Source organism: Crocodylus siamensis, chromosome 12 (assembly GCF_052110815.1).
Source record: "Crocodylus siamensis isolate JL-2025a chromosome 12, ASM5211081v1, whole genome shotgun sequence".
Taxonomy (NCBI): Eukaryota; Metazoa; Chordata; order Crocodylia; family Crocodylidae; genus Crocodylus; species Crocodylus siamensis.
The window spans coordinates 44,314,604-44,335,644 of NC_143406.1; the positions used below are offsets into that span (position 1 = coordinate 44,314,604).

At 57.6% G+C, this 21,041-nt stretch overlaps 1 protein-coding gene across 4 annotated transcripts in view; it reads right to left on the reverse strand.

Moving 5' to 3' along the window:
• Positions 1-21,041, reverse strand: part of TNRC18 (trinucleotide repeat containing 18) — a 78,093-nt gene that overhangs the window by 33,630 nt on the left and 23,422 nt on the right. For all 4 annotated transcript variants that reach the window (XM_090024501.1, XM_090024503.1, XM_090024502.1 and 1 more), the window contains exons 3-10: positions 15,468-15,593; positions 12,070-13,854; positions 5,363-5,465; positions 4,524-4,729; positions 4,017-4,163; positions 3,619-3,803; positions 2,190-2,613; positions 706-1,641 (exon numbers count right to left, since the gene is read on the reverse strand). In XM_090024501.1, the coding sequence (XP_089880627.1) occupies positions 706-1,641; positions 2,190-2,613; positions 3,619-3,803; positions 4,017-4,163; positions 4,524-4,729; positions 5,363-5,465; positions 12,070-13,854; positions 15,468-15,593 (3,912 nt within the window). The remainder of the gene's footprint in view (positions 1-705; positions 1,642-2,189; positions 2,614-3,618; positions 3,804-4,016; positions 4,164-4,523; positions 4,730-5,362; positions 5,466-12,069; positions 13,855-15,467; positions 15,594-21,041) is intronic.

Consider the following 21,041-nt stretch of genomic DNA (forward strand, 5'->3'; position numbering starts at 1 on the left):
AGGAATGAAAGAAACCTTTAGGATTTCACCGCCGTCAGGACAAGAGTTGGCTGATCTCTGATGGGCATCAAAGATCTGTCCTCTGCCATGGGGTGTCCGAATCAACCTTGGTGCCACCCGTATCTGAGGCCTAGTGTGTAACGACCCACTCAAGGGATCCCCGGCAGCTTTCCAACTGGCAGGACACTGTTTCGCCCGCACCTGGAAGCCAAGACCCTTTCAGGATTAGCCAGGCTGTTATTGCTGAGAGTCGGTTAGAGCATCTGGGCTTCCTATGCCAAACCCTGGCTGCCTACAGGACCGGTCTTTGCCCAAAGGATGTTAAGCCCGGCAGACCTTGGTGAGCGTAACAGCAAGAGGGGTTGTGCCATTTAGTGCCATGTTATGTTCATCTACAAACTGTCTAGACACAGGGACGGGCTTGGAAAGCAAAAAGCAGCCCAGACGCCACTTATATCCCTACCTCCTGTGGCAGGACCCTGATGCCAAGTCAGTCTGGAGAATCAGCAATAAAAGCAGGTTACAGCGGGAGCATGGCGGGGCTGCTAGACATGTGCAACAAGCGCCGACTCAAATGCTTGGAGACAAGGGGATTATGTGAGTGTGGGGCCCATAGAGACACTCCAAGCTGCGTGGAGAGGTGCAAATATGCCAGCCCCTCCCCACCCCGGGATCAGATATGGTGCCTTCAACCCCACAACTCACTTTGCATTTCTTGCTTCCTCTTCTCCAGTTCCATCTCTGCGATTTCACTCAGCAGGGTGATCCCCTGCAGGAAGGAGTGCTCCAGAGACTGGTCGGGGGATGCCTCTGTGGCCACTTGGGAATGGGTTATGACGCTGGTGGTCAGCAAGGAGCAAGCCTGAGGCATCTCTGTAGCAGCTACTAAAGCATTCATGCCGGCCAGTGGGTCATCAGGCTTGATGTCCAGAGCTGGGATTTGGCAGGACATGGCCTCATCCGCGTACGGGGGAATCTCTGACCCCTGCTCCCCCTCAGCTGAAGGCAAGCTGGAAAACTCCCGTCCTTGAGGTAAGTGACTGCCTTGCAGGTCCATGGCCAGGGAAGGCTCCTCCCCTTCGGGCTTCACATCCATCTCTGGCTGCTCGCTCTCTGCGTGCATCAGTGAGCTCTCATACTCCATATGCACTGGCCCGCTGCCTGCCTCAGCCTGGGCCTCTGCTTCTGCAGGGCAGGCCACGACCTGGTAGGCTTGCTGACAGCTCTGGAGAGCCTCTTGCTCCTGCTCCATAGTGCTCAAGGCTTCCCCTTGACGCAACAGGAGACTGCAGCTGTCCATGTTCTGCACGGGGACGGCAGCGGAGGTGGCCATGTTCAGAGCCTCCATGTCCTGCTCACAGATCCTTTCCTGGCTTTCATCCATCTCCACTTCCGACTTCACCCTCTCTTCCAAGGCCTCTTCTTCCACTGTGGCCTGAATGGGCTCCAGCATTTTGGACGGGGACAGGTGTATGGGCTTGACCTCTGGAGAAAGCTCCATATGCTCAGAGCCCTCCGCAGGCAGGGGGATGTCAGGAGCCAGGCCATCCGCATCAGCAGCTGCCGTGGGCTGGAGGAGGTAAGGGTAATGGCGTCCGAAGGAGGCGGGAAGGGACTGGAATGGATACCCGGGTGGGATCTCTGCAAGAAACCAAAAGGAACAGGATGGAGAGGCTGGGTGCCCATGAGCCCTGTCACCCAAGCCTGGTTCTCTCCTACTCAGTTCCAGGGACAGCTTCCCTTCTACCTTCCACCCTCTCCGACCCCTTTGCTCTGCTCGATGGCTGCACTTCTGGTATTCCCACTGTGCTCAAGCTGATGTCCCCCATCAAGGCTGTAAAGACCACAGGAACCAGCAGCCAGCTAGTCCTGGGGGAGAAGAGAATCCAGCCTCCACTCTTTGCCCTGCTCTTCTCCTCTAAATGCTAATCTTCACCTGGAGGATCCAACCCCTCCCCAAGTCAGACAAGAACCGGGACCAAGACTCCCGGTATCTCTACAGTGCCACATCACAGGTCAATCCTCACACCCCATCTCCCAAGAACTTCCTGCTCCGTGTGCATTAGCCTTCACTGGAAAGGACCTATGCAATCTTCTCCTGGGAAGGGTGTGAAGCAGGAAAGAGTTGAGGAGAGAAAGGGAGCCAGGCACAAACACACGGGGACTCTGCCAAAGCAGGGCTTTCTTACCTGGGAACAAGGCCTGGAATGGGCTGGTGGCCTCTTTCTCCAGTTGCAAGTCTTTCTTCTCCACGTTCTCAGGTGTCTCTTCTTTCGGAGGGATGGTAGGGGCAGGGGGTGGAGAGGCAGGGGGCGGGCTAGAAGGATGGGAGCTGGGGGTGGCGGGATAGGAGTAGGCTGGCTGCGTAGGTGGCGCCTCCATCTTTTGGATCACCTCAGCTTTGAGCACAGACACGGGCGAGGCTCTGGGAGACAGGGGGGGTGGACTCACAGCCTTGCTGTAGGACGTGGAGGTGCTCGGAGACAGGACGGGTGGCTTCCGGTGCAGCAGCCCTGATGTGGAGGAGGACAGGCCTGACTTGGCATTGTCCAGGTTACGTTTGCTGATCTTCTCTTCCATGTCCGCTCGATGCTCATTGGCTTTTAACCTCTCCTGTTGCAAAAGCAGAGAAAAAACCTTGGGGTGATGTTGCTCGGGATACCAGGCCTGAAAGCAAGAAGGAGCCACAACATTAAGCTAGGAGGGAGGTCAAAGAAGACACCACAACTAGCCATTATCAGCACTGGAGAAGGGCTAATGCAAGGTATTGGAGCCAGGGCTCCCACGCACAACACGATGCCCCAGCTCAAAGCTCTTGCTGAGCCAGCTGACCCAAAGTGACAACGCAGGGGGCAGCTATACAGGAAGAGATCCTGAAAGGGCTCCCCGCAAGTGCCAGGTGGGAGGTCTAAAAGAGTTAGAAGCCTTACAATGAAGAGGTTGTAGGAAAGGCCAGGGGTGGCCAGAAGATGACTGCTGCTGCTGACTCTTGTGACTTGTATCACAAGCTATTTAAGACTTCCTCTCCCAGCTCCAGGAGCCATGGAAATACCTGGGGACCTAAGCTGCTATTTAAAAGAAAAAGATTTCCACCTCCTAAGCTAGAAATGTGCAGCTTAATAATCATACCCCCAACCTGTCCCCAAGCAACACGAGAAATGAAGGCAACTTGAAAGCAGGCTGAAGTTTATGCTTTTTAAAATCTTGTGCCCTACGTCTGTCTCTGGTCACTTGGAGTCAGACACGATGTTTGTGTGCTTGTGGGTGATGATACTGGGTCCCGAGGTTTCAGGAAGGAGTATGGGGTCTAGCAAGATTTGTTTGGACTGGAATTGGCACTGAAATGCTGTGTGCAATAAAGGAGGCATCAACTAGCATCAAACTACTGTTTGCAGCCTTAATCAAGGTACTGAGCCAGTGTCCTAATGCCTCCAGGTCAAAGGACCCCCAAGCCCGAGTTCCTTTAAGGACCAGAAATGAACTGCTTGGCAGATCTCTCTGAATGCCAGGCATGCGAGCAAAGAAAACGGGAGGTTATGGGGCTCTGTGCTCCCAGAGACCCAGACTACAAGACTGCCCTGCTGTAAAGCTGCCCGTCACAGCCCCTACAGAACATACCACCAGCTGCGCGCTCCTCTGGAGCTCCATGGCATGCGCGGCTTGCTGCTGCAGGATGTATAGCTCGTGCTGTCGAAGCAGCTGCTGGTGAGACAGCAGCTGGAGCTGGTGCGCGTGCTGGAGGGAGCTTCTGGTTGGAGGGTACATCGCTGGCCACAGAGGGGGGGTGCGCTCCATCAGCTCAGCTATGGCAAAGCAGAGACACAAAGGCCATTGCTACCACGGGGAGAACATGAGCTCACGGGGGATCCATGCACAAGCGTCTCTTGCCAGAGAGTGCAACATGTCCTGGCGTGCTCCGATTGACAGACCCCAGTCCTCGCCCTGCACCCCAGGTCTGGGTTACGATCAGTCAAGGCAGTGCCCAAAAGCCATCTCTCCCTTGCTTGTGTACTCACCAAAGTGTGGCAAGTGCTCACTGGGGATCACAACTAGCTGCCCGGACTGAGGATCTCTGACAAACTGGTAGGCAGAAGGGAGAGCGCCGCCCATGGCAGGGGGAAAGCCTGGAGTCATGCCTTGATGCAAGGAAGGGTGTCCAAGTCCTGGAAAAGGAATCATCACCCCAGCTCAGCTCAGCGGGACAGAGGTGTGCACAAACCCTCGGCCCCAGAGGGCTTCTGCAGACACTCAGGGACAAAACACTCTCTCTGAAGCAAGGGGGAGATGTGGGGTACATGAAGGAAATGAGCAGGCACAAGAGAAACTAGAACACCGTGCTGCCCGCAGGGCCTCAGCCTGCAGCAGCTGCAGGCATGGTGCCTGCTTCAAAACACACGATCTCCCTCCTCCCCGCAAATGAGATGGGGACCAAGAACCCCCTGCCAGTCAGTGCCACTCTGCTCCTCCCTGACTGCATTCACACACCCGCCACAGGCCCCTGCCCTTCCCGCTCCCAGACTCACCGTAGGGGTGGCCAGCTAGCCACATGGAAGGGCTACCTGTCCTGGGGAGCCAGGGGTGAGCTGCCAAGTGAGAAGCAGGGTCAGCAGACCAGCGCCCTGAGCCGGCCAGGGTTGGCCCCCCCGTCACCATGAGGTTGGAGTTCAAACCGTTGGTGGCACAGCCAGAGGGGTGTATCCGAGCGAAGTCTGCCAGCTCCTTGCTTTCTCTGAAGGGTAGAAGAGAAGGGGTGAAAAGCAAAAAGTTAGTAGAGCCCACCTCGGCTGGCTGAGGAGCACAAAGCATCAGCTCCCGACGCAGCACACGTTACTGGACCTCTTAAGAGTCGGTCTTCAAAATGAAGCTCAGCAGCGCAACGACGGGTTAGGAGAGGTTATGTCTGGAGCCCAAGGGCTCCTCAGAGCAAGAGGAAGGTGCAGAACTCAGCTCAGCACCCGCCGCCTCTCCTCTCCTTGGGAGCAGCTCTGGGTTCTGCCCAGCGTCTTGTGAAGCCTCTGCCTTCACCGGAGGCGTTAGCAGGGTAGTGCTGTGGGCCGATCAGAGGTGCACTGCAGACGCATGCAACGCTGGCAGGCTCCTTGGTCCCCACCCTCCCTGAATCCCAGCCCCCTCCTCGGGGCCTGCCGCTGCTCTTGGGGCCATCAGCACTTTGTCAAGGGAGATGCTGGCACCCGCTTTCTCAGAAGAGCAGAAGGCTGCGACGCTGCTGGCTTCACGCGGGAGGCTCTACAGGCGCTGCCTGCAGCACGAAGTGCCAAGGGCATGCACACGCCACGCACACGGGGAGAAGCAGGGAGCAGGCCTGAAGGAGCAACGCCCAGACCCTTGAGCAGGGCATCACCTCAGCAGCTTCTCTTGGTCTCGCTCCAAACGCCCTGCCAGGAGGTGGCTGTCCCGGTGGCGGCCCCGGTCGTCCCCGCAGTCATCGTCCGAGCGGCCGTGCCCTGTGATGCAAACAGAAGCTTAAGGGCTAGAAGGGATGTCCGCGGCGCTCTAGTCCAGGCCATCAGTAGATGACAAAAGCAAGCTGTGAAAATACCACTGGCCTCCTTCAGCAAGACACACTGGGCTCCCCCAGAGCTGGCAATTCAAAGGCGACAGCTCCCGTTTAGTGTCTCCTGGCGGTCACCGTGAGCAGTCAATAGAGTCAGCTGGAGTCATAGGACTGGGGTGCCGAGGGACCTACCACTCAGAGCTATGATCAACAGACAAAACTTCAGGGGGTGCCTATTCTGGCATTTTTAACACTGTTCCCATCCCAGTCACGTCTGGTTTGAAGTCATTCCAACCACAAGCGACGCGTTAAAAACTAAAACTATTGGAATAAACGCTACCCGCAGACACAGTGGGATTTCCTGTTGCTTGAGGTATGCTAGTAAAAAACCCAGGTTGGTCTTTAAGACTTCCTATACAGATCGGGTCAAATGAAAGCTATTGGCTCATTGCCGAAATGCCTGGGTGGGATTGTCCAGTCTGTTACGCAGGGAGCAAACAGGTGCTTTCCTCTGGTCTTATTCTTCCAACACTATTTCATCTGGTCAAAATCTACTGATACACGAATGCTCATAATAAACACCGCCAGCCCACAAGTGATGGGAGACAGCGCAGCCCCAGCCTTGCAAGGCAACCTTTTAGCAGAAGCCCTCAACCCTCCTCAAAGTCCAAAGGAGCCAAGAGGACTCTGCCCAGGTGCAGGGAGGTGCTGGCGTCAGGGGTAGGCAGCAGGAGGGAGGGAGGGACTGGGCATCTGCACAGCCAACTGGCCCCAGAATTAAATCAACCAATGCAACCAAAGCTTGGGCTGGAAGAAAAGCTTCCTGCTTCAGGGGGTGAGCAAATGGGGGGCAAATCTACTGCGGGACACCTTGCTCTTCATCCAAAGCCTTTGGTGCTGGTCACCATCACAGCTGTGATCCTGGAGTAGATGCAACCTGGGGCAGCGTCGCTTGGCACCTCCCATATCCAAAGCAGACTCTGAAGTCCTGGTTGCCTCACCTATTTATTTTCCTGGCTACAATCCCAGTGCCCTTGCCTTGGATACCTCCCTCCCTCCCTCCCTCGCACAGTCGCCTTTTTACATGCCTTAGCTTTTCTTAAGAGCTTTGGTTTTCAAAGCCTGGCCCTAGCCTCAGTCAGCCCCTGGGAGACGGGTGGGAACCTCTGGTTCCCCCACCCGGCAATTAGCAGGTCTGTTAGCAGGCCTGGAGCCCACAGCCAGGAGACTCTACCCTCGGGCGATGGCCCTCGTCTTTCACCGATGTCTCCCTTTGAGCAGGGCGGTTTTCCGTTGCGCCTCCCCGATTTCCAGAGCTGCCCCTCTGCTCTGCAGCGAGGAGGGGGAGCGAGGGCCGGGGATGGAAAGCATCTCGACATCCAGTCTATTTTGCTGACAGGGAGTCTTTTAAAGGAGGGCTCTGCTGTGCATTTCCACAAGCCTGGACAGCCCGCGTTTCTGAGCTGTCAGGACTCCAATTCCCTCCGCTTTTACTGTCAGAAAGGATATCTGAACAAAACGACATCTCTCCCCCTCCCTCCGTTTGACGGGCGGCAGGCAGGAAGTGCAGATCGCCGCGTGCCAGGGTTTCCACTATCTGTCCCGTGATCCCAGTACAGGGCTGGACGCTAGACGCCTTCACGCTCTCCGAGCGATCAGCTCTTCCTTCGGTCAGGACAGCGCGCTGGACGCCAGCTCCTGGCACCGTCCTTCCCGAGCGCTAAGACTTCCCCCGTGCTTCCCACTGCGCCCGCAGCTATTCAGAGCAAGAGGGAAGAGGCCAGCACCTTTGCTCACCCTACGTGCGACTTCTCGAAGACCCCTCTGTCCCCCAAAACACCCCGCGTTACAGCACGGTCCCTCTTCAGAGGGACGACGGGCAGGACGTCAAGCCCGTCTCCGAGGCACGTAGACCCCCACGCTCCCCCCACGGTCGTCTCGCTTCCCCGCGGCCCCGGAGAGGATACGGTCCGATACGCCTCTGAAAGAGGAGCGGGGAAGGGGGAGAGGGGAGGGGAAATGGATTTTTCCAGGCACATCCATCAAGCGAGCTGGCAGCACCGCGGGGTCGTACATCAAACCCCCGTAAGAGCGCCTTCTGCTGAGTCTACAACTCCGCGCGGCGGCGTGCGTGGAGCGCCGACTGATCTCGGGGCCCGTGTTTCTTACAGCTCGCTAACACCGCCAACGCGCACACGCCCCTGGCCCTGGCGCCCGCGGGTTTCCATTCGGAGCCCCTGTCTTTATTTATTTATGGCCCCTCCGGCAGCTGGACTCGGGACAGGACCTGCGGCTACTGGCTTCCCCTCCCCGAGGCGGGCCGAGCCAACCCCCCCGTTAGCCGTGCATTCGCCCGGGCTATTTTAATTCCCCCCCCCCCCGCAAGGGGGCATCATTTATATTATTGTCAGCTGGTTATTTATAGCTCCGTTTCTATTAAACATAAAATAAAACCCCTGGCTCCTTCTTGCTGCTACAGCTCCCCTTCCCAGAAGGGAACGGCTTCCTTTTTCTGTACAAATCGGCGATTGTCTTCCTCCGTGAATGGCCATTTTGTCCACGTAGACGAACATGACGCAGGGAGCGCATACACAATTCAATCAGTCGGGCGGGGGGGGGGGGGAGTCTAGGCCCGTTGCCTTGGCAACCGATGCCCGGTACTAAATACTTGCATTTTCCTTGCCAAATACTACAGATTAGCCAACTAAAGCCTGCTTTCTCTTTCTTAAAAGGTCTAAACATTCGAGCACCAACCACTCGCTGCAACCAAGCTAATGTTATTAGTGGAATATCTCCCGGCGCGCAAGGAGGGGCTGGGGGAGGCGGAGGGGGGGAGAAAAGCGCCCTTGTTTTCGGCATGAAAGCCAACGCCATCACTTAGCAACAGCCCCCGAGCCCCGCTAGAATTCGACCCTTGTTTGCAGCCTTTTCGCTCGGCTCAGTAAATGACATCTACCGCGGGCCGGGAGGGGCCGGGCTCCACTACAGCTCGCTGTGCCGGCGGCGCGGCTTTCCGTCTGCTCGGCCCGGCGAGGGGCGAGCGTGGAAAGGATTAAGGGGGCTCCGGGAACGGGAGGGGGGCGAAGGGGTCGGAGCTGCCAAGGGGGAGAAAAATGACCCTTCGCACAAAGGTTTCGGCTAGGAGAACGTGATGGCGGGGGGGCGTGCATCCTTGCGCCAGGGGGGATGGTGGAAAAAAAAAAAAAAAAGACCATCGGAGCCGAACGAATGCGCCCGCCTGACTCCCTCCCAGCGAGTCTGCGCCTCTTCCAGCAATTAAAGGTCTCCGCACTTCTTTTGGCATGAATGAGCTCCCCTGCTCGTACGCCCAAGGGCCTCTTCTCCCCGGTGCGCTCCGAGATGTACCCCAGGGGAGCAAGGTTTATTAGCCCTTGGTGCCTCGGCAAGCAGGACGGGGAGGCCGACGCAATATTGGGACCCAGAGCCATACGCCTGGCAGCAAAAGACTCGTTATTTCCTCAGCAGCACGAGATGGGAAGATCAGCTCGAGGACCGCTGCAAGCCAAGAAGGGATACGTATCCTCTGAAACGTGCCTCTCCAGGCTCAGTGCTACGGAGGCATTCAAGGGGATGGGTGCAAGGGGCAGGGGCACTGATGTGCATTGGGGCAGCCAAAGAGGAAAGAGAGATTAGGAGAAACCAGACTGCTCGCACCGTGCCAGCCTTGGGGAGCCGGGAGGGACGGGACAGACATGGCATCACTCGCACTTCAATTGGTTTCTACCCCGATTTGGAAAACCTGATGCAACCGCCCTGAGCAGATCTCCTCGCTGTGGGTTCAGGGAGGTTTCTTTTCAGCCCAGCTTCCCAAACTCCTCGCTACCAAATTCAAATCAAAACTACATCAAACTACACAGGTTTATGCACAGGTTTGCACCAGGGGTTTAAACATCCAGAGATGCCACCGGGGCCTTTCCCTTTCCTTGGTGACACCCTTCCTTTGGAAGTGCAAGCAAGCTTATGGGGATACCTTTTCCTGCAAAAAAAAAATTTAAAAAGTGGCCTCTCCCACCCCCAAGAAAACACAATTAGAAAAAAAAAAAGGATCTTTGCAAAAAAGAATCCCACAAAAATCTGAAGAGCGCTCATCAAAAACCCTAGTTTCTGTTGCTGTTGACCTTCACCCGCCCAAATTTTAAAGGTCTTGGCCAGTCAGGCACGAGTGTTTGGTTTTTACTGAAAGCTTTCACCCAACGCAGCTGAAACGGTTTCGTTTTTGGAGAACACAATCCCAATCTTTTTTTAATTTTTTTTTGTCAAAAATGGGCTGTTCTCCACTGGAGTTTCCATTTCAATAATAATTAAAAAAAGCTACGGTTCATTTTAAAACTATCCCAAGGCAAAACTTTGACCCATCTCAATCACAGTCTGGAGAATCCTCTCCGTGGGTTGTTTCTCTCTTTACTGTAAGCTGCGCTGAGTCTTCAAGATGGGACGGGATATAAATCCAGGGTACAGACAGCTATAGGGCCCTGGTGGGTTATGGGGCACATCCCAAAGCTCAGAGAGGTCTAAGGCAGTAGGGATCCGTCCACTGACTTTACTGGGCTCTGGAACAGGCCGGATCTAAGTGCTTTTCCTGCGGTATGTGGCTCATGCCAGGGTCAGACCCGAGCATCCCTGACGGATGGGACTAGACGCGGCTGCGGGGTCAACATGACGCTCTTCCACTGCTCCTCCACCCAACGTGATTCTGCGACGCGCGTGCAAGACGTGGGGGGGTCTCCAGGCAAACAGGACACATGGCTAGTGCGAGCGCACAGTCTGGGGGTGCTTTTGGGGTCTCAGCAGCTTCCTGATGTCTATGTGCAGAGCACCTGTAGGGGCTGTCGCCTGGAGAAATCCTATGATGGTTGCTAGCACGCTGGCTCCTCAGACCCAAGTGAGACCTGCTCTACAAGGGGTCGCTCTCCAGTTTTCCAAGGCTGGGCTCCAACACGGGGAGCCTCGCTGCAGCTAGTAGGCACTGGGGCAACTCTTGGAGGAGTGGGGGTTGATAAGCTACCCCTCCTCCAGGCCTCCCCTGGATCCACCCCTGCAGCCCACACTTGAACCACTGGCACAGACCAACAGGTGCCTTTATAAGCAAGGTCTGCATTGAGCAACAATGGCATCTAGCGGCCACCCAGGCCCACTGCAGGCACGACGGTTCTGGGGTCCTCTTCCCAACATCTTGTTGCCATTAAAAAAAAAGAGCCGAGCTGCAAATTCAGCCAGCAGCCCCCTGTGCTGAGCACCGTAGCTCTACTAAAGCTGAGGGGCGCTGGAAATCAAATAGGCCGTTGCTAGGTTTAATAAGAAACTAGTCAACACAAGTGTGTGTGTGCGCGCATGTGTGCGTGTGGGGTGGGAAGGTATACAGGTTGTAGCCATATTGGTCTACAGGCAAAAAGGACTCAGAACTCGTGGCAGAGGTGATCTCTTGTATTAGACCAACTGTGCTTTATTTGCAAGCTTTCGGGCATGCTCACCCTTCTTCAGGCATAGGAGAATGCAAAGATTACAAAATGTCTCCTAGGTGGCAACGAAAATTCGTATTTCACCGGAGTGCTGAAGGTGTTGTAAGATCTCCTGTTATAAGAACATTTTCAGCTCTCTGGTGAAATACGAAATTTCAGTTCCGCCTAGGAGACTTTGCATTTGCCTGTGTCTGAAGAAGGGTGAGTGCACCCCCAAGCTTGCAAATAAACATTTTTTTTTTTGCGTATACCTAGTTGGTTTAATAAAAGAGATCACCTCTGCCACAAGTTCTGATTCCTTTCGTGTGTGCGCATACATGGAGCTAGGGGAAGGATGACCCCATCAGAGCCGGGTTTGCAGGACAGGACAAGCGTGTTCATGCTTATAAACATCAGCTCAACAGAAGTAAGCAACTGAGGAGGCCAAAACATTACTCAAGCCGAGCAGATCGAGCAGGTCCAAGGCACCAGGGGACGGGGGAGAATGACAGGCAGAGCTTGGGGTCATGCCACAAGAGCGCCTTGGGAACAGACCAAGCCTAGGTGGTTTGCTCACAACAGGGAGAGGGAAGGAGCAAAGAGATGACGTCAATGGGGGAGGGCTGCGTTCTGGTAGCTAGGGCTCATCTCAGCCAAGCACAGGTCTTGAAGGAACTGTATCTTGAAGGCGTATCTGCTAGGGTAAGAGGGAACAGACAGACCCCCTAGGCCCCTTCAGTCCTGGGCTTTCCTGCCTGGGGAATGACAAGATCCTTCTGGTTGGGTGCACGCCCTCGTGCAAAGGGATACAGCCGAGTCTGCCCCACTCAGTTCACAGGGGACAGCCAGCGATCAACCCCCGTGGCAAGAGGCTCCATCTGTCACAGCCAGCCTCTGCCCTTCTCCCCAGGGAAAGCTACTTGCGGACTAAGCTCTGGACACCCATCCTATTCCTGTCCGCCCCTGATCCACGGTCAGCCCAGAGAGGAGACCCCGTGTCATTTCAGCTTCCCCGATGTGCCCCTTTGCTCTTAGCCCACCCCAGGTTGGGGCACGAGGGAGAGCGTGGCTCCGAGATGGATGCTAGGATCCTACCTTTGATGCTGCTCAGGGAAAGGGAGCGATCCCGGTCTGCCAGGCTGGGCCCCAGCTTGCTGCTGCTGTTGTCCTTCTGCCGCGCCACTGCCACCGCGATGCCGACAGGGAGGTGCCTCACCTCCACCTCGCCCTGGGAGCCGATGCTCTCGCGGCCAAAGGACTTGGCACTCTCTGGCCTCTCTGGGTCTCTCTTCAGCTGCTTCCCCATGGGCTGGGACAGCAGCTGCTGCCCCTTAGAGGCTCCCAGCTGAGAAGAGTCCGGCTTCATGTTCCCGAGCCCACCAAATGGGCTCTTCTTGCCACAGCTTTGCCGGGCTGCGTTCTCCTTGGCAAAGCTGCCGCTGTACTTGATAAGGCTCTGCATGGCAGACCCTTCGCCATGGGAAGTGGGGTGGAGAATGTCTGCAGAGCCCCGGGACCCTACCACCGAGGACCTCTGCAGGCCACTGGGGTCAAGGTACACCTTCTTGGCTTCCTCCTCCACCCGGTTGACGTGGTTGTGCTGGGCGGCCAGCACTGCCATCTGGGTGGTGGCGAAGTTGCCCATCTCAAAGGGCTTCCACTTCTGCTCAGGAGGCTTCAGTTGGCCGTGGTCCAGGTGCTGCCTGGAGGAGTCCAAAGTGCCGTAGACCTTGGCTGACTCTTTGGAGCCAGCGCGGGGGAAGCGGTCTCGATCGCAGGCACGGTGTTCCACGTCCGGACTCGGCTTCATCAAGTCCTTGGCCGCCAGGAACTCCCTGCTCTCCGGAGACCCCAGCCCGGGACGGTTCAGGAAAGGCTCTGAAGCCACCTGCCTCTTCAGCGCCATAGAGTTGGCCCTGATCACTGACCCCTTCTCCCTCAAGGCCTCCATCCTTTTGGCGTCGCTGTGGCAAGAGAAGTCCTGGGACAAGAGGGTGCGGGTGGTGTCGGCAAGACACCGCTCTGTCGGCGACTGCAACACGCCCACCTTGCCCATGTCCTTGTCCTTCGCTTTGTTGTCCCGGGCCTGGGAGGCGATCTGGATGGGCCCGTTCCTCTCATCGTAGGCCTCGACCGAAGGCACGAAGGTGGGGGCAATGACTTTGTGTTCCCTCCCCGGCTCTTTGGCCGGGGGGAAGATGGTGTACATGTTGGAATGGACAGGCTGCGGAGGGAATGTCGAGGAGGGCGCCATCTTCCCCGGGGGAGCCGCGTGCGGGGAGGGGCAACTGCAGGAAACGTGCAAAGCACCAACTGAAGTCAGGATGGAGTCACCCCTTTTCAGCCTGTCGGGGTGGGCGTGAGCAGAAGGCCTCATGTTCTCGTCGTGCCGGCTGGGGTCCTTGGCGCACCGGTCCTGCTCAACCCCCAGCACTTTCAGCATGGGGTCCCCGCCACCATTGCAGTTACTGAGGGAAGAGGTCTGCAGCGGGTTCTTGGACTTTGGTTCTCCGCTGCCAGCCCCCCGATTTGGCATGTGCTCCATGAGGAAAGGGGACAGGCGCTCCCCCGCCTTCACCAAGCCAGCCACTTTCCGCTCGCTGTCGGGCTTGGTGTCCTGGGTGAGATCCACCACGCTGCGTGGCCGGGGCTCCTCTTTCTGCTTGCTGTCCTTCTTAGAGAAAGGCAAGGAGAGGTCGCTCCTACATGCCCGCTCCTTGCCAGGGGGGTCTTTCATGCCCTCCTTCGAGCTCTTGTGCAGGTGCCCGAGATCTTTCTCGCGCAGCAGGGCACTTGGCGTGTGATTGGCCGCCGTCCTCGAGATAGGGGCTTGGGGTTGCAAGGCTGGCTGCCCCGCATGGCCGGACAGGTAAAACCCATCTGCAAAACAAAACGGGACAAGGTGACATCGGTTCCTCTCCCATGCTGGTGCAGAACAGGGGCTATGCCCCCTTGGGAGCTCTCCAGCTCTAGGGTGGGAGAAATGGGCATGTTAAAGCAGGCCAGGGCATGATGGGGTTGAGACCACAGATCCCCCCCACAAGCAGGGGCAAGGGGGATCCTTCATAGCCCCCCTGGTGAGTAGGTAGGGTCCCCAGAACATGACCACATCCCAAATCCAAGATTCAAGGGATGAGTAGGGAGGAAGGAAAGGAGACTGCCCAGAAACCCACCTCCTCTTCCATGGCTGAGCCCAGCTGCCCCATCCCACCCTGAAAGCAGCACCCTGGGAACCGAGGGGTTGCCTATGCCTTGGAGAGAGACAATCACCCTCTGTTTTTTAATCCCTGATGAAGTTCAGCTGGAACCCCTCTGATCTCCCAGTGCAAGGCCATCACCATGCGGCAGCACAAGCCCCTTCCCCCCCAGGGACTGACGAACAGAGTTGCAATGGCTTCATGGCAAGCATCCAGCCCTGCGAGGGTTTGCATGGAGCGAGCCAGGGTGACTGCAGTCCAGGCTGACCCTCAGCACAGGTACAGGCATCAGCTCTCCGCTGCGAGTCACGCTGCCCTGCCCTCCTGACCCCACGTGTGTGAAACATCCAGAGCACCAGGATGCCCAGAGACTGCGCTCGTCTTTGGGAGAAAAGAATGAGCCAGCTCCAAGCCTCAAAGGGTTAATTCATGAGGCCAGGCTCGTGGGTCTGTCCCAGGAACCGGAGGACAGGAAAGGACCAACGGGCACCCATGAGGGTTAATAAGACCCATCTGGCTCCTGGCATTGTACTCCCCACCCTTTGGTGCCCCATGTGTCTGGGTCACTGCAGCATGAGCAAGACGACACCACCATCCCAGGCATCAAGCATCAGCAGCTCAGCTCAAGCCCTGTGGCACCCCAGGGCGATTTGGCCCGTGCATCTCCTGGCCTGTCCCCTGCTCCCTGTTGCCTCAGCCCAGGCCCCCCTGCTTGTACTGGGAGTTTTAAGGTGTCTGCACCCCAAATCCCTCTAACACAGCTGCTCGGCAGAGATGCCTTCCTTCTGGCTATTGCAGTAGGGATGAACCTAACTTAAAAAGCCAGCGGCACTCAGGGCCTTCTCCAGGCAGAGGTGACACTTGACTGCCCCTCTTCCCCTCGCCAGCCCCTTTGGCTCAACGGCCATGGAAATCTGAGGCAGACAAGGGCCACGCGTGACCAGCCGACCCCACAGCTGTACCCCTGTAGACAGGGAGTGGGGGAGGTAAGGCCTGATAGGCATGGAGGCAGCTCATCCCAACCTCTTCTCTAACAGTGCTCGTAGCACTTGGTCTGTACGCCCTAGAGGCCCAACAGCTGCGTCGGGGCTGGGCACGGATGGTAGAAATAAAGGAAAAGCCCCCATTAGGCCGGACACGGCCCTTCTTGGCACAATCGTCTCCCTCCTTTGAAAATTTTCATCCAGGGCTTGGATCACCAGGGTGGTGCAGTAACAAGGGTGCACAGAGGGACGAGGACAGGCTAGAGAGGGCACACGCACATGGTTCACAATACACCCGCGCAAACACACTGACCTTTCTGGGACTCGAAGAGGCTGTGCTGACCCAGCTGGGCTAGGAGGGGGCTGCCGCTGCTGGGGGGCTCGAGATGATTCAGGGGAATGTAGGAAGGGTACAACCCGTTAGGCAGATGGGAGAAGCCTGGAAAACAGAAGAGGAGACACGTTTCAGCCCAGCCGGCGCGCTGCCTTGGAACACGCCCCGCGGAGTGACAGATTGTTATGGCTGGCGAGCCCCCCACGCCAGGAGAGGCGGCAGCGAAGCTCCACGCAGCTTGGCTTGAACCAGCCGGCGAGCCGTGCAACGCTGCAAGATGGGCTCAGCCCCTGGAGATCGGGAGCAGCGTTCAGAGCTCCCCGCTAGAGGGTGCTGCCAGCCCTCCAACGCTCCCCCTCGCAGCACGGCCCTCATCGCATCCCCCCGCGGCACGCGCGCGCAGGCTAATGCACGTCGGGTGAAAACTGTTACTCGCCACAGGTGCCACCTCTCCCTGCCGCGCCGACGACGGTCAGAAGGGCCCAGCGCCTGTCATCCCGAGACCCCCAGTCGCTTGCAACTTTGCCAAGCTTTAGCCATTTGAGTTAACGCTCCCCGGGGCCGGGCATCCGCCTCTAGGCCATTTTGCGGAGAACGTCAGCCCAAATGGTTCACGCCTGGCAGCTATGAGGACCTGAAAACAGGGTCTGCTCAGCACCAAGCACGCCTTACAAAGGAGACGGGGATCTCAAGCAACGAGTGCACTCCAAAACCCCCGAAATACAGGACTATCACCTCCGAGTCACCCGCAGGAAGACAACTGTGTCGAGCTCTTTGGGGAAGGGACAGTCTTTTGCGTGACAAGGAGCACGGGGCCCCAATCCAAGACTAGGGAGCACAGGCATTACCATAAAACGGGTCCCCGTGGCCGCACACGTGTAGCATTTCACATACAGCGGCTGTCCTGCCACTGCCACCTAACGGCAGCCTGGGGGCACCACGGGCCTTGGCACCGTTCCCGTGTCCCAGAGTGGGTCCAGTTGGGGAATTTTAAGATAAGAGTTGACTTTCCCTGGCGTGTCGCCATTTTAAGAGCTTTCCTTTTCTCCGAAATTAAAACCACCTGGAGAGTCCTAACGGATTAGGCAAGAATAAAATCACCGAGTCAGGTATTTAACAGCTTCACCCCTGGGTCAAGGCTTGCAACAGACTTTCCCAATCCCATCCCTGCAGCAGCAATACTCCAGAGACAGCCCAGAAATCAACTGATTAAAAAAGCAGCCAACCAAATCCAAGACAGAGACGCTTTCAAGGATTCAGTCCTTTTGCACAAGTACACGGACATGCACACACGTGAACCCCAATGAATGGGCTCTGCGTGCCATGGCCATATACCAGAGGGCACCAGGGTGGCTTAATTTCTGTGTGCAGCTTATCGATTTAGCTAGCTCATCATGGAGACTGCTCCCTCTCGGACGCTTTCTGGAGCAGGATCACATGGGCTGCTGTCACTGCGAAGGGCCATGTAACTGGAAGAAAGAGACAACTTTGAGGTCCCAGGTGGCCGCGACCTTGTGACACTTCTTGTATTACCACATAAAAGCCCTGTATCTGCTCCCTTTGCCAGCCACAAAATGTTCACATAGGACTTCCACTTCACACTCCACCACCCAATGTGCTTGCTTGGTCCAGGGACTGGACAGCCTGCTCCCCAGCGATGCATTATCCTAGTGCATGAGCCAGCTCCTGGGAACCAGCTGCAGCCAATTCAGTAGCCACCCGCCAGGAATGACACGGCAGAGACCAGGAAAGGTTTCACCTGAAACCTCGCACGACGCTCAGTGCTGAAGCTGCTTGGCACAACCATAGTCTGGGAACACTTTCCAGCCCGTGCACACCCAGTGAGCAGAGGATACACTAGGGTCACCATCAGGTACCAACACACTTGGTTCAGTTTTCAAGTAGCTGGGTCACGAGCTTTGGGGTTGGCACCAGGGCTATCGCGATCACCATCCCCACACCAAGCCTGCCTGGCCACAGACCACCCCCTCTGGGAAGCCAAAACAAATGGTACGAAGCATGGAAATATTGAAGAAACTGTAGCTCTGAAGGGCTCAGGCCAGACCAGGTCTTGAACCATTCCCCTTCCTCAATGCCTCTTCTCAGAGACCTTATTTCTCCAAGGCAGTGGTTCTCAACCGTTTTAGACTTGAGGCACCCCTGGATAGACCTTGGAAAAGGCCAGCTCTTAGTTTTCCCTCTTTTGCCTATTGAAAAATAACAGAGCAGCTTTTTTTCTGTTGCAAACAACTCGGACAGACCATGGCTGTGGATTCCCATCTCTAATTTCTGGGTTTACCTTGTGAATCGTGTGTGTGAACCTTATGGCAGAGAAGTGAACCTTATGGCAGAGAATCGCTGCCCTAAGTTACAACTCTTCCACGGGGAGTTCGGTGGCAGAGAAAGCACCTGAAAAAGCCAGCCCGGTGCTAAGACACCAGCCACGCGGTGACAGCTCGTCGGGGTGGCCAAGAAAGGAGGCTCACGAAGACCGGAGACTTCCTTGACGCCCAGCGCCTCGCGGGACCATGGCTGTACGTGGTCTGGCCGCTAACAGGGACAAAACTATGCCCGATTAAACAGGTGGGCTGGACCCCTGGTCCTAACGGGGGCCAACAAGGCTTCCCGCCTCTGTTGCGGACCACGGCTGGCTCTCCGGAGCCCCCGTCATTCAGACTCGGTAACGCGCAGGAAGCCGCCCCGTCACGATCCCCCTCCAGAGTTGCTCCGAACAGGGCTGGAGAGAAAGGGCAGGAGCAAAGCAAGCACGCAATCACCCCAGGTCACTGCCCACCCCTCCAACCCGGGACCTCCTGCTCGTCTCCAGCAGCATCCCGGGCCCCGGCTCGGTGGACCGGGGTCTCCGAGGCTGGCGGACACAAGCGCCGGAGATCCCCGCTGGGGCTGGGCGGGGGAGCGGGTGCAAGAAGGCCGAAGGTCGGGCGCGGTCACCTTTCAGTCCCTCCCCCCTGCCCAGAGGGAGGAAAGTTATTACAGATGTTTTACACCGGCTGCCATGGGAACCGGAGCCAGGAGCCGCGGCAACAAGCCCGTCTTTTGTGCGTGCTCAGGGCCCGGGAGCAGCCCCCGAGCCCTGCGGGATTGAGGGGGAAGCACGCGCGGGGGGCTGCGGAGCCGGGGAGCGGGCAAAGCCTCAGCACTCGCATCTGGGCTGCTAGGGAATAAACAGATTAATTAATACTGAGGCCCTAGCAGCCTCTGTCTGCACGCTGCTTCTGGGGAGTCCTGGAAGACCCTCCGACAGACCCGCGCCTTTCGCTTTTCCTCCCCGAGACCCGCTGCCCCTTCCAAGCCCCACGGCAACAGGAGCAGGACGAAAGTCCCTCGAAGACCCACGCGGCGCCGGCCTCGCCCGGGCAGGCTGCAACAGCTGGGAGACCGGAGAAACCCCCCAGCTCGGTTCATTGCAAACTTTCTGCTCGGAGGCCGCCTGCCAGGACACACGGCCTCGGACGTCCCTCTGTATCCGCCACCCCCTTGCTCTCACCCAGATCTCAAAACACTTTCCAAAAGGACGTCTGTATTGGGATCCCATTTGACAAATGGGGAAACTGAGGCACAGGCAGGGCGAGTAACTTGCCTGAGGTCAGTGGCAAAGGCAGGCACAGACCCCAGGTCTCCAGAGTCCTGGTCCCGCGGTTCAGCCACCATACGTGGTTGTCCCCGTGCTACCCCCGGTGCCCCTTGGGCGCCCCGCACCTTCCAAGGGCACGGGGCAGGAGGGCTCCTGGACAGCACGCACGGACGCAGGAGACGTATCAGAGGCCCTGACGGCCGGGAGAGCGGTGGGGGTTCAAGCCGACCCAGCGAAGGCTGAGAACGAAGAACGGAGACGCGGAGAACCGCCCCGGTGGGGCTGCACGTTAACGTGGCGGGTGTGATGGAGCGAAGAACCAAAGTCCGGCCGTAGGGCACCTCCAACCTGAGCGCGTGCTGGGCAGGGACCCCCTCCTGCTGGCAGAGAGAACTGGGCACAAGAGGGGCAGCGAGCTTGGCCAGGCCCTGCCTCCTGGGCCATGACTCTCCCTCCTTCCTCGGTGCAGCCCATGGCACCCCTCCATCCAGAAGGGGCAGGACCACCCAGCCCCACAGGTCTAGAGGGGGCACAGCTCCTTCAGTCCAGGAGGCAACTTCAGACCTAGGAAGAGGCACTTGCTACCTGGCTGCCTCCTGCGCCCGTACAGCCGGCGACAAGCAGCATCAGACCCGGCCACCCCCATCTCCCCGAGAGGGTCGGAACAGACCGCCGTGCAAAGCGGTCTAAGGTCCCTGACCGACGGCCCCAAACAGGCTCCCCTAGCTGACCGCTCAGCGCGAGCCCGCGGCCCTGGCGGTTGGTGGGTGGGCAAGGACGTGTGACCCCCAAGCACCCCTGGCCACAAGGTCACCTAACCCCAGCTCCCAAAGACCTGCGGGCCTTTCGCTGGGCTGGGAGAAACCGCCTGCCGTCAGAAAGCAGGGTCTCTCGCTCCAGAGCTGCACCGCATGGAGACGGACCTGGAGGGTAGGTCAGACAGGAAAGGGACAAGGCTTCCCCGGGGGCCCTAGGACCCAGCCACATGCCCACCCCAGGAAGGCCTCACCCGAATGGGCGAAGATGGAGAAGACATTTAGGGTTAGGAGCTTCCCTAGTCATTGCCTTTCCTGCCAGCCAGCAGCTGCGCCCTGGCATCTGCTCACGCTTGTCCCCAATAAAAAGTTTCTACCAGCGATAACTTGACTTGCGAGTCCGCTCCCACGTGGGCTTTCCTACCTACAAGCCCGCGGGATCTTTAGGGAGAGGTCAGGCCCGTGGACGGGGACCGGAGCCGACGGGCAGCGCCCGTGTCCTAACGCCCAGCTCTCGCACCGACTCACTGCCCAGCGCCTTCCTGTTGCCTCAGTGTCCCCAGCTGTAAAATGAGGCAACGTACCTGCCTCGTGCGCGCGCTGGGAGGATGAGGGCTGGGGGAGACATAAATCGGGGAGAGCTCTTATCATGGGAGCCTGGCGGACGCAGCTGCCGAAAACGTCTTCATCTTTGCTCTGCTTTCCGAACGGCGAGGGGAGGAGCCGAGCCGGTGACTCACCAGCGAGAGGATGTGACCGATCAGGAGATTAGATACAAACAACCACAGAAACCGCACAACAAACCGTCTTCGGGGCCAGGGGTTGTGCTGGACTCGGCGGATCGGGGAAGGAAGGGAAAGGGGAGGGGTGCGGAGACATGCTCAATCAGACTGCGCCCGAGCTGAAACTCCCCCGGGGAAGTAAGTCTTCAGAAAAAAAAACATTTTCAGGAGCTCAGAGAAAACATGGGCTCGCTGAGTGTGCAAAGGGTCAAAGGGATGGGGAGCACGCTGCCCGTCCCTCCATGCACATGGGCTCACCCTGAAGTGCGGTCCCCTCCCCAGATGGGCGCAGGGTTGAGCCAGGCGGCAAGCCCAAGGCTGCTGGTGCACGCCAGCTGCAACTCCACGCCCAAGCCCTGATGCATGCGACCATGGCCATGCCTTCAAGGGATCCCACGGTCGCCACCAAGCACCGTCCTTC